Source organism: Python bivittatus, unplaced genomic scaffold (genome assembly GCF_059951505.1).
Source record: "Python bivittatus isolate LINGU-HERP-01145 unplaced genomic scaffold, Pbiv_v1 ctg000580_np1212, whole genome shotgun sequence".
NCBI lineage: Eukaryota > Metazoa > Chordata > Lepidosauria > Squamata > Pythonidae > Python > Python bivittatus.
Genome location: NW_028277087.1, coordinates 10,826,799 through 10,840,092, shown reverse-complemented (window position 1 = coordinate 10,840,092; position 13,294 = coordinate 10,826,799). Strand labels below are relative to the sequence as shown.

The window sequence follows — 13,294 nt, the reverse complement described above, 5'->3', positions numbered from 1 at the left end:
ATCTGGCATCACATCTTCCTTCTCTGATGTTTCCAACAAGACCATCCCCAGGTTTCAACCTCACCCTGTCCCAATGCTTGGGAACAGCCAGCTCTTTATGGGCTTCCAGAAGGTTAAAAGGGTGGGGGCCTGCTGAATTCTGGAGAGAAGAGTACTCCACAGGGCAGGGGCTGCTATGGAAGAGGCAGGCTTCCTAGGTCCTGCTAGATGACAACATTTAAAGGAAAGAATTTGGAACACACCCACAATCTCCAACCTGGTGCAACAGGCAGATAACTGCAGGGAGAGGCAATTCCACAGATTATCTGGCCCCATGCCACGTCGGGTCTTAAAGGTGATAACCAGCACTTGAATTGCATCTGGAAAGAGGCTGGGAGCCAATGCAGTTCGCACAACAGCGGTGTACTATGGGCGAACCAAGGGGCGCCCAACACTACATGCAATGTCACATTCCAGACCAGTTATAACTTCCAGGTGGTCTTCAAGGGCAGCCCCACATACAGCATGTTGTAGTAGTCCAGCCAGGAAGTTACCAAGCATGAGTGATGTGAACAAGGCCTCCTGATCCAGGAATGAATGTAACTGGCATGCAAGATGGATCTGTGCGAAGGCCCCCCCTAGCTACGGCTGCCACCTGTTCCTTGAGCAGAAATCACATGTCCAGGAGAACCCCCAAATTGTGCACCAGCTCTGCCTGGGGTAGTGCTAGCCCATCGCAAGTCAGAAATAACACATCACTAGACCCTCGGGGTCTAAAAATCCAAAACCACTCTGTCTTGCTAGGGTTGAGCTGGAGCTGGTACCTCCCCATCCAGACTCTCACAGCCTCCAGGCACTCGATCAGCATCGCAACGACATCATCTGCTTGGTCAAGGTCGGAGATAACTGGGTGTCACCAGCATACTGATGATACCGCACCCTGTGTTGCTGAATGACCTCACCCAGCAGTTTCATGTAGATGTGACAGAGAAGCAGCAAAAGATTGGAGCCCCGAGGCACCCCACCTGGGAGCGGCCTAGGGCTAGGCCTACCCCCCACCCCCACCCCCACCCCTGAGGTGGGAAATGGAGGAAGGAGGAGACCCACTGCAAGACAGTATCTCCTGCTCCCAATCCCCAGAGCCAGTCCAGAAGGATACCAGGGTGAACGGTATAGAAAGCTGCTCTGAGATCCAAGAGGGACAGGATGTCAAGGTTCAGACAGGACTGGGAACAAGACGGACGGGCAGATTTTTATCCTAAATCCCTTTCAGTGCCTGATATCCAAATGAGATCAAGTGACCTCAAATGGCCCAGACGGGGACCAGCCATTCACACTGAGGCCCGCCTGCATCACAGCCGCTGAATATGGTGTGCAGATCATGTCCTAATCTGGACATACCCAGCAGCAGCAGCAGCAGCAGCAACAAAAGATGCGGGGCGGGGGAGGGGAGAAAGAGAAGTTCCTATCCTGGCCAGTTCTCCTGTGAAACAGAAAAGTTGCGCGGGCGCTGGAAGGGCGACCTGGGAACTCTCAAATGAGCGGCGCGGATCGAAAGTCACCGGAGCCCTCACAAAACCACCGAGGCTCAGCCGGAGCTTGCTGCTCCTCCTCGCCCCGTCTCGCAAGCAGCCCACTCCCGAAAACAAACTCCCCGCTCCGCACAACCTCCCGTCCTTCAAAGTCCGGCTACTTCCCTCTCCGAGACAGCCCCGCTCGATGCGTAATTGCGCACGGAAAGCAACAGCTTGGCTGGGGGGGCACCAATGCCATTGTTGCGCGCGCTTCCCTCCTTCCCTATACCTCCCTACCTGTTGGAGCGCCGGAAGAGGGTGCCCGCCAGAGTTTCCCAGCAGCTCAGATCGGACATTGCCGCCCGGCCGACTCACTTCCAGTCAATGGGGAACGACCGACCAGCGGCCCACCGGTTTCTCTTCGCCGCCGCCGCCTCCCCCAAAGACCGCCCGTCTTCCAGCCGAAGGGACTCTGCAGCGCCCCCTTTCGATCTTTGCAAAGCCGAACCTCCCTCCTTTCCTACGTATGCCCCTCTCTCTTTGCAGAGGGGAGAATGCGCGGTGGCGCTTTCCAAAACGGGCAGTTGGAAAGAAGGGTTCGCTTGGACTTGCGTCCATGGAAACGCTTAAAAGCACGGGCCTCCTTGGGAGGAGTAGACGTGGCCACCTGCATGGTTTCCTTTTGGTACTAGAGAGTTTCCTTCTCATTCATGAGAACTAGAAACTTGTAGCTTCCATTGTGCATTTAATTATGTTTTATTAGGTCATGTCTTTATCTGCCCTTAACGCAGGAACTCACCCTTCCCCCTTTTTTATGTCAGCACCATCTTGGAATGTGAATGGCCAACTAGGCTTTAAATTCAAGGGTCCCTGGGCACTGGAACATACAAAGCACCCTGTCTGACCAGGCTTGGGCCTCTAAGCCAGCATGTGGGGTCACCTAAAGGCCAACCAGATGCAACAGCCCTCTCCCCCTGTTGCTCCCCAGCAGCTGGTATTTAAAGAATGCTGCTGCCATGAAGCAGCTATCAAAACTAATGGCTATACAGACCACCCTGCTGGATTAATTTGCCCAGTCCCCTTTTAAAATCACCTAAAGTGATGCCATTTGACGATATGACAGGGAGTTCTACAGTTTTACTCTGTTTTATGCAAAGAAATAGTTTAGGTGTCCCAAATCTCCCATTCAATTTAGTGGATGACCCTAATATTACAAAATATAGAAAAAAACCTCTACTCACATATTCCAGACCATGCATTATTTAATCACCATCTCCCCTTACCCACTTAAGATCCAAACTAGAAACACTGCAATCATTATACTTTTTTCCTGTAAGGCCCCCTACTCATTTGGACCAGGTCTGATCAGGTCTCATCAGTACTGCAAGGTCAACTAGCACGAATCAGATTCTCCTATCTAAGACAGTCCTGCACAAGTTTGCCCCAAGTATGGAGATCCTCGGCCCAGGTAAAGCCTACGTCCTACCTCATCATTCTTGCAGAAGTAGACGTGGTTAAATAAGTGGTGGTGGTGGTGGTACCAGGGTTACCAATCAGGTGTTTTTCATAGCTGGCTGAAAATATTTGGGAAATGCCCTTGGTTCTAAACTCCATACCAAACTTATCATCTCACTACACACAGGCTATTGGCACAGACATGGATTAATTTACAGAGTAGGAGAGAACAACAACATATTCCTTCTTACAATGTTGCTTTAACATAAATCCATTTGATCTACTAGTCCAACATCCTCCTTGTTGCAGTGGTTAGCCAGAGGTCCTTAAAAAGCACAGAAGCCCTCCTTTATTTGTCAGACAGACATACTTTGAACTAGGATATTCCAGTTCCTTATCCTTGCTAACAGCCAAAATAGCTATCTCCATTCTTGTTTATTTATCCAATTCCTTTTGAAGCTATTTAAGCCAATCCCATGATCACATCATGTACCTGTAATTATAAATTGTGTGTAGTTACATTGTGTCTGACCTCTTTCCACTGTCAATCCAATTCAAGAGTAAAATTGACTAATAAAAACATCAAAGCACAATGCAATCCAAACAATGGACAGTAAACCTGGTTATTCTCCTTGCAAGGAAACTACATCAGCAAGAACAGAGGACCAACTCACAGTCATACAGTTTTGCTAAGATGGACAAACTTAGAGAGAAATCTGGAGCCTTGAAAAGAGAACAAATAAATTGACAATATTCTTCAGTGTGCCAATGGCATCTGCTGAACTTTAAGAGACTAATGTCCTCCAGAAACTCACACCGCAGAATTGGGAAATGAGATTTCAGCCTGGAGTCCCAATGGATCCTATCTTTGGATCCCATTTCCCAGCTCCCTTTCCCAAACATTCTGTCTGCCTCTCTGTGAGCAGCAGCCACCAGATAGGCAAAGCTTTAATCCTGTCAGCTTGGGGGTCAGCAGCCAATGGCAGAGGGCCAAAGAGATAGCAAACAGCCAGCCAGAAGTGGGTGAAGGCTGTCTTTCCATAGCAATGGCTGTCTGGCTGGGCTGGGGATGACAGTACACAGTGCACATGTGGTGAGATCCTCCATGCAGGAAATCATGTGTCATCCAGTGGACTTCCTCTTACTCTCTCTGCTGTTCATGGCAATGGGTTTGCCTTCAGAACACCCACACTACACAAAAAGGACGCTGCAACTCAGGTAGTTGCTATTCTCTTCATAGTGGCTACATAGCAGACCGGGTTGGTTTGAAAAGAACAACACACTACCAAATTGGAATTGCATCGTCTCCTTACTTTAGTAAAATTTCAGTCTTCATTTCCTGGCCAAGGCTGATGAAATTTCATCAGTAGTCCCAGGAGGATCTTTAGCAAGCTGCTTCCATTTGGATTTCTTTCCTTAGCTACTAGCTGGTGGATTTGGTGGCCAAGAACAAACTGATTTTTAATTTAACTTAATTTTTTTTTGCTTAAAAATGTCAACATTCCACACTAAGATAAGCCAAAGAAGAAACCAAACAAAAGTGGGATTCTGTAATCTCCTAAACTATTAATATAGATATTTTTTTCCCTTTCCATAACTGGACTTCCTTTTCAAATTTAATGGCAAAGAGCTGATCTGGGCATGACTTGAACCTTAAGTCAGCTTCTTTCCTGTTCATTTCCTACCATCATAATTCCATGGTCCACATGCCTTAAGTCTTAATTTTTGTGAAGATTACAAACATGGTTTAGTTTTCCTTCCTTTTTTGGGGTAGGAATGAAAGTTGACATGCTAAGCCATGGTTTTCTTACTGAACTGCAATTGACTAGGTTCAGTGAACATGCTAAGGGGCAGGTAATCTTCTGCGGGCCCAGGACTACTCTTAATACTTTATTTGAATGTGAGGACTATAAAGGCTGAATAATGAAGCCAAGTAGATAGAATAGAAATTTCCACACAGGGATGGGGCCAATTTTTCTATTTTTTCTCCTCTGGAGGGGGTAGGATTTTTTTTTCCATTATTGTTTTAAGTATGTTAAACCAACTGCAGGGTTACAGTGTAATTTTGATATATTTTCCAACCTGAAAATGGTTGGGAAACCATGCTGCTGTTTTTCTGGCAACTGTAATCAACTGGGTACAAATAAGGAGTTGGAAAAGAGGGTCGGAGGCATTTGTAAACCACAACAGCTGGGTTCACACAATGCGTTAAGCCAGAAGCAAATATACCAAATTATGACTTGGCAGGATGGTATGTGAACCCGGCTGGAATGTATTGCATTTGCTGTCATTTCCTTCTTGTGGTTTGAATTTGGATACAACACGATTTGGCTTCTTTTAAAAGTTTGGCACCACCAGTATCTCAAGGAAGACAAACATACACAAGTGGGAATGTTTGCTCTGATTTCCTGATTAAAAACAGCAAGATAGTTGTCTCGGGCATTTTGCCTTTTGATGCCTTGAGAGCATTTCTTTCAGCAGCAGGCGTGCCAGCAGTCAACTGCGCCTCTTCTTACCAAAAGACTTAGCAATCGGTCTTCTCTCTGGAAATGTTGCATATTAGGGTTGTACAGTCAATTCCAAAAAGGCACTTTGGAGCGCAAGCATAATGCCTGTCTGGGATTGTAAAGCAGCCATTTCTTTTCCTGGGAGCCCATGACAGCTGCAGAGGACAGCCAAACAATTCTAGGAAAAGATGCAGCTGCTTTAAAGAGTTACAGACAGAGGCTACGGTTGCACTCCACATACTCCAAAGTACCTTTTCAGAATTATTTCCAAAGCACTGCACAGTCCTACGGGATGAGGCACAGCAAGGCAGCCTGTTTGCATTGCCACAATAAACTGTTCCTTGTGAAGTGTTTGGCTACTGCCTAATAGGCTTAGCTGAGAGGTTGGGAAGAGATAAAGATTCCTATCCCGCTACTCTTTGCACTGACTTCACAGTTTGGTAAGATAATTTACAGGAAGATCCACATAATTCTCTCTTCTTAGCAGCTATACTGAAAAAAATCTCAGGTTTTTGCAAAGCACGCATTATTTTCCATCTCTGAGAAATAACAGGCATGATAGGCTCATTCACAGAAATCACTCAGAGAAACTTTGTGGCTCATCTGGATGCACATATTAGTAGGATATGGCACCACATTGCCGCTGATCTTAGGGCTTCCCGTTTCATGGCATTTTATTGGCACTCTTAAAAATAACTTAGCTCTTTGTGGAGCTGGCCAAAGGGTAGAGGCAATGGAAAGCTTTGATGTTCCATCGCTTTCCACCTCATATAAAAAAAGAAAGTTTGCTAAAAGAAAACAGAGGCGCTACTGGATTAGATCAAGGTGGGTACATTCCGTCTAACACCCTGTTTCCTGCAGTGGACAGCCAAGGCTTTTATGATACCCGAAGCAGGGAATGAATAATGCACGGATGCCCTACAGTTTGTCTCCAGCTTCAAATATTCAGAGACAATGAGCCTCTCAACAAAGAGGACAAAACAAGGAGGAACAGAAGAACAAATGGATCAGACTACAGATCCATGTAGCGCAGCATTCAGTTCCCTTGTAGGGATTTCCAAGAAGGCAACAAGCAGGTTTTGAAGGCCTCTTGTTATCAACTGGCATTCAGAGGTGGACTGCCTCTGAACATAGAAGTTACACAGATCTCCTAAGCCTACAATGTGTCTGTCGGCTTCTCCTCACTGGCATATTGCAGGCTGCCTTATAACAACTGAGATCCTTGGTCCACTGAAAGACAGTGCTATTGTCACCCCTGTTCAGGATTTCAGGCAAGCAGCTTTCCCGTCCCTGGAAATGCTGAGACCAAAAACTCAAAAGTACCTATTCAGCTCAGTGGCTGATAATCCTGCCTTTACGAATTGTCTAATAGTTTGGTCTAGTGGTTAAGTCACCAGAATAGAAATGGAGAGATGGTGAGTTCGAGTCCCACCTTAGGCACAAAACCAGCTGCCGTGACCTTGGGCCAGTCACTCTCTCAGCCCTAGGAACAAGGCAATGGTAAACCACATCTGAAATCTTGCCAAGAAAACTGCAGGGACTTGTCCAGGCAGTCGCCAGGAGTCAACACTGACTCGAAGGCACCAAGAAAAAAAAAATTACCTTACAGCAACTCATTCCAAAGTTATTTCTGCAATTGCTGGTGAACAACAACAAATGAGATCTGTTGCATTCATGCTGAACATGTGAACATCCCATAGATTCCACACCTGCAATCTTCCATGCTTATTGCCTCCTTATGGGAAACAGGATGCTGGAATAAAATTTCCATGGGGATCTTCTTACACTGATACAATGAAGCCATCTTCTCAGGGAGAAGTAAGGTAGGTGACTGATCAGAGAGGAGGCATTTTCAGCACGGCCACCCTAGCTATGGAACTCCCTTCCCTTTTGTCTCCAGATAGAAGACTTTCTAACCTTCCCAGGCATTCCCTCGGACATCATCATCGTCATCATCACCACCACCACCACCACCACCACCACCATTTCCTTATTTATTTATAAATGCAAACATTCTCCTTCATCCCTTCTCTCAGAGGTTGGACCACCACAATAAAAAGCATACAGAAAAGCATAAAATAACAGTAAACATTCAAAGATTTTAGGCATGCTTTTTATTTTTTTAATACATTACAGTATATACTGGATTCTGGATGGCCACTTTGCATTTATTGTATGTTTTGGAACTTCACTGCTCTTTTCGCATGTTTATCGACAGTGTCTCATTATAATAAAGAAATTACCTGGCATTACACCTAGTGACCACATAAGCATATAGCTTTCTAGTTTCCTTAGCAACAACAGAGCTGTGGTCTGCGATTTTCTTCTTTCAGAACATCTTTTCAACTTCCTAACCTAGCCAAAAGCTCCGGGATTTCCTTGCGATGTCTCATCCAATTACTAATCAGGTTAGATCATGTTTAGTTTTGCTTGAAATCAGTGAAGATTAAATAGGTCCTGCTACCTTCTATGGCTCAACATTATAAGGCACTCTCTGAAATTAAGTGACAGAGAATCCACAAATCCTTTATAAGCAAATCCATGATGATGTCAGAAGTGCTAGTCAACTGGTGCAGCTAGTCAGCTGTTTGATACATGGAAGGAGGGTGTAAACGGTGGTTTCCAGCAATTATACTAAAACACTGCCTACATAAGAGATGTTTGTACTCTGCACAGTGATGAGCAACAGCTACAATAAACTTATTGGCATCTAGAAAAAAATTATCAAGAAAAGACTTTGCAGCTTGCACCCTCTGGTACTGTATATCATTTCTATTAATGCCTAGATAGCATACTGCCTGAATATTATGGAAAATGTAGTCAGACACATATAAGAATTGGGGTTGATGTAGTCAAATGTAGCCAAGTAGAGGCAAGCAGATCTGAAAAGACAGATCTCTTTCTGCGTGCCTGTGTTGCTGTTGGCCATCTGTCTTCTTCCCTCATATTCATGCAAATATTTTGTTTTCATTTCATCCCATTCTAGCAAGGGGGCCATGTGACAGCCTTCCCAAACTTGAACTTCTAGGGTACAGGACCTAACATTTGATGGAAACATGATATTCTGAAAAACCAACAGATCATGCTGGCTGGGGAATTCTGGGAATTGAAGTCCATGCATCTTAAAGTTGTCAAGGTTGAGAAACACTGCACTAGGTGATTCTTGCCTACTGTTGATTCACTCTCTGCTTTCTTTCTGAGTACATGGAAGCATATCCCATATGACAATTTCTACCACAATCCACAAATCGCCCACCCCATATTTTCCTATTTGCCCAATTCAAGCAGTGGAAATTTGGGGAATCTTTTATCAGAGACTAGTTCTCTCCCTGCAGAACAGTAGAGTTCGCTCTGCAATTACTTTTCTGCTATAGATGAAAGGGCACTTCCCCATAGCCACCAACATCACCCAGTTTGACACCATCATGCTAGTGTTCCCAATTCTGTGTTCGTGAACCCAGCCAGTGTTCCCTTCAGAAAACTCATGCCAGCACTTCACCCCCACTTTTGTTCTTCCCATGCACATTTACTATTTGCAGCAAAGAAAAAGGGGGGAAAGTTCAACCAGGTATTGTTGGAGGAAGCAGCAAAACTACTCTTTAGGACAACTGGAAAGGATTGGGGGGACATGATGGTGGCAAGGTGCCATTCTCACTTGGCTATGAGAGAGACATAGACCGGACGCAGGATGAAATGGAAATTCCTCCAGTGGGAAGCTGCACGGCTTCATAGGAAATAATGCAGAAATATCTTGGCTTTTTCTCCTCCAGAGGAGTTGACAGGAACAGCTCTACTTTCCAAAGTCTTAGGCAAGCTCTGAAATTGTGGGGCTACAGGACATGATGCTGATCTTAGGCACCACAGATGCACACGGAAGAACCTAGAATTTCTTGTAGCTGTCCAGTGTCCAGAGGCACAGATCTGGGTGCTCAGCTCAGGTGAAAGGGCTCCACAGAGATAATAGGGGTCCCAGAGCCTCTGACCAGTATCCAATACCTCCTCAGGTCTGTACAGGAGCAGGCCTTTGTTCCTAGAACCTAAGTGTCAAATGGGACAATGAACCAGGCTCAACCAACAGTATTTTGATCTATAGAGGGTCATTAAATAACATGAGTGGGCCAGATTCACACAGGGACAACTGTTGGAAAAAGATCAAGGTCTAAACAGCCTCTTCTAAAATGCTGCAAAGAAGGGCACACAGGAGTCTGCCTAAAAGGACCCACATCAGCCACAAGCTACCCAATAACTCCCTCATAAGATCTGCGTCCCCATGTTAGTCACTGCCGAAGATGTTGAAGAAGAGGAAATCACTCAGTTGAATCTTTCTGGTCCAATCCCTTGCTCAGAAACCAACTTTATCTTTGAAAAGGGAACTTTTTTTAAAAAAATCATGTACTATTTGTGTTCTACTATAATTGGTACATTATTACTAGTTCTAGTCCTGCCTTAGGCATGAAAGCCGGCTGGGTGACTTTGGGCCAGTCCCTCTCTCTCAGCCCAACTCACCTCACAGGCTTGTTGTTGTGGGGAAAATAGGAGGGGGAAGGAGTATTAGGTATGTTTGCTGCCTTGAGTTATTTATAAAAATAATAAAAGCAGGATTAAAAAATCTAAAAACAAATATTAATTAGTAATCACTTTTTCTGTGTGCGCCTTTAAGTCAGTCCTCACTCCTGGTGATTACATAGAGAAGTCCCTGAAGTATTTTTGGCAACATTTTTTGAAATGACTCTCCTGGGGTTAAGAGAGAGTGACTGGCCCAAAGTCACCCAGCTGTCTTTGTGTCTAAGGTAGGACTAGAACTCATGGCCTCCTGGTTTCTAACCCAGTGCCTTAACCTCTGCACTCATCTGGCTCTGTAGTAATACATTTGTAATAAAGAAATAATTCCCTTGGAAAAAACTTTCATGGAGCAATTCTATAAATAAAATGAAATATAAAACAAATACATTTTTAAAAGCAGAATATAAGAATATATTGCAAAAGAATTGTTTATTGCTTCCATGTCTCTGATTCATCCCACTGCTTCTATCAAAATTCTGTGCTCATGTAATTCTGCATCAGGAAAAGTTGAATTCCATAACCAATATAAAATACATTTGAATGAACAACTTGCATGAACAAATAGAGGGGGAAGCAAGCAGAAGCTGCCCTCCCAAATTAATTCCCTGACTCCTAGCTTTCATTTTTCAAAAGCAAACAATAAATCATTATCCCTTATAAATTACAAGGTAGGTGGGAAATGGCAGGTCCTCTTTTGTCCAATTATTTGGTAGGAAAACCATCTGCTCCCATCTTTCAGTGTTATTTGGTCAATGAATAAAGTCAAAGCAATGATTGATATGCCTACTATTCACAGCAGTGTTTCTTAGCCTTGACCACTTGAGGATGTGTGGACTAGCTGGCTGGGGAATTCTGGGAGTTGAAGTCTACACAGCTTCAAATGGCCAAGGTTGAGAAACACTGATTTAGAGCTTCCAAATGCATTTAAGGCTTTTTTCCCCACTTTTCCTCCACATTGCTATTCCAGAGTAATCCCAAAATCTAGGATTTTAATGAGCCTATAATTGTACTGTGCTGTTTCTACAAAAAAAACAAGATAAAGTCTTCCTCTTCCTGCTATATCTAACTAAAATGTAATGTCACAGGAAAAAAAAAAGATTTCTGTTTTCCTGTTGGCAAACATTTTATTATTCCCCAATGCAATGCGTCCATCATTATTCAGAATATTACAGAGATCATGGATTACATTAACTTGACCAAATAACCCACAATTGTTAGGACCAATGTGTGGAGAGAAAACAGTTCACTCTCCCAACCTTGTATTCCAATCTTGCTGGCCTTATAAGCCGGACCATTGAGAAGAAGGAGATGCAGATATCTGCATATGGAAAGAAGAATAAAATGTAGCTACCAATTTTTTTTTAGTTCAGTAAACTAAGACTATTTGGGGAGGCTGTTTGCCTCTCTGGAAATCTAATGTGGGGCAGTGTATTTTAGCTGTATACATCTGCCTATGCTTACCCTATATATTTCTAAATATATGCAAATATTACAAAATGCTGTGCTGTCTTCTTCCCAAAGAAAACCAACTCTGCGCTTAGAAAAGTAAGTTAGGCTTAAATACTCTTGTCAGAGCATAATGCCTGTTCACAGCGGATTCAGAACAGCTCCCTGCTATTTTTTTTTTTAATAGAAAACTTCCAATAGCAGAAAATATATGTAGCTCTGGGTTAAACTGTGGAGTTCTTCGTATTCTCTGAGCTTGGTTGTTTTTCTGCAGACGTTTCATTACTGGGCTAGGTAATGTCTGCAGATAACACCAAAAATGCAAGAGAAACCTTCCTTTTGCAAGAGTTCACTTTCTTTTTAATTCAGGCTGTCAAACAGAAACCTCATTTCCTGCTACTCATCATTCAAAACATAACCCTATTGCTTAATTAGAGTGAAATGGGGAAAATCTACTTCTTAGGCAGGAAATAAGGAGCAACTCCAATCTAGAATACGTTTTCGGTTCATAAAGAAAGAATGCGCAGAATCAGGCCGTGGCATAATTCACACAACAAGCCTAGTCCAATAGCTCTTTAAGCAATGTTTTCCCTTCCCCTCCCACTGCTGTTGCCTGTTCACCTTTTCCTGCTGTTTCCTGATGCTTGCCAACAGCCCCCTTCCCCAAACGTCAGAGATAATGCTATGCAGCAATGTTATTCATTAATCTTTTTCGCAGTGCAACCAGAGGAGAACTTGGCCATGAACGAGAGAGGAGCAGCAGAACCTGCCTCTCTGGCTTGCCAGATGTAAACACAGGTGGCTTTCGGGGGAATGGTGGATTGGTTCCACCATTTACACCTTCTAATGGAGGTCCCCTCTTAGAATCCAAAGGGACAGAAGCCAGTGCACCTCCCCACCTCCACAAGTATGGTCTCTCTTACCTCCAGGGATGCAAGGTCAAAGGACTACAGGGACTGCAAGGGCTGAGAAGGGTCGGGCTCTGGCTACCGGGTGACAAACTGCAAAGGAAGAGAGGCAACCAAAGGAAGGGTGGGTGAATAATGTGAAGCAGTGTCCCAGCAGTGATTGTCTTCTGACAGGGACGGGGCCCTTTCGGTCCCCCAAATTCCTTCTCAAGCTCTAAGCAATAAGGCCAACCCCAAACGCATTGCTATTGAGCATAAAGCAAGGTGGTACCCTCTCCCACTTCCAGAAGTCAAGTAAAATGTCTGCTTCATCTTCCTTCAACTTTGAAGTTCTGATAGCCTTTCCGCCACTCTTGAAGACAAGGTTCTTAGGGAGCAGAGGGAAGAGGGCCTACCAGATCAGCTTCCCCTTTCTGGACTTGCTACACTACTCAGAATCTGTACTTGCCTCATTTCCCCTATGGGTAAGACTAGCTCAAAAGCTTGAAAAGGATAGGGGAAGAGAGGGCTCAGATCTATAGCTGACCATCTTCATCCAGCACTGGAATGCCTCCTGATCCCCACTTCCCATAATGCTCCCTAGTTATACCAGAGGGAAGAAATCAAAAAGCAGATTTCATGAAGCCATTTGAGTCTGGCGTAATAAACAGCAAAGAAAGCTGAGTGGGCTAATGTTTGCTTGGAGTAAATGGCAGACTTAGCCAAAGGCCTTCCATCAGACAAAAACTGAGAGCAGGAACTTTGAACATGATTCTACGATCAAATCTCAGTTCCACCTTAGGGCAAAGCCTACAGTTTAGTGGTGGAATACAAGCTCACAACCTTTCATCTTCAAATAGGCAGAGAGAGGCCTTTTTCTGACGTGCTCAGACTCCAGAGAATTGTTCCTGCCAGTCTGAATATGCAGTCCTTGATTAGAGAT

General features: G+C 44.4%; 1 protein-coding gene across 5 annotated transcripts in view; it reads right to left on the bottom strand.

Moving 5' to 3' along the window:
• Positions 1-13,294, bottom strand: part of MAST3 (microtubule associated serine/threonine kinase 3) — a 62,220-nt gene that overhangs the window by 35,271 nt on the left and 13,655 nt on the right. For 3 of the 5 annotated variants that reach the window (XM_088149581.1, XM_088149582.1, XM_088149580.1), the window contains exon 2: positions 12,388-12,465. The exons of 1 other annotated variant lie outside the window; for it this stretch is intronic. In XM_088149581.1, the coding sequence (XP_088005707.1) occupies positions 12,388-12,465 (78 nt within the window). Of the gene's footprint in view, positions 1-1,790; positions 1,952-12,387; positions 12,466-13,294 lie in introns of those variants that run through there. One more of the 5 variants, XM_007424481.4, reaches the window with a different exon arrangement.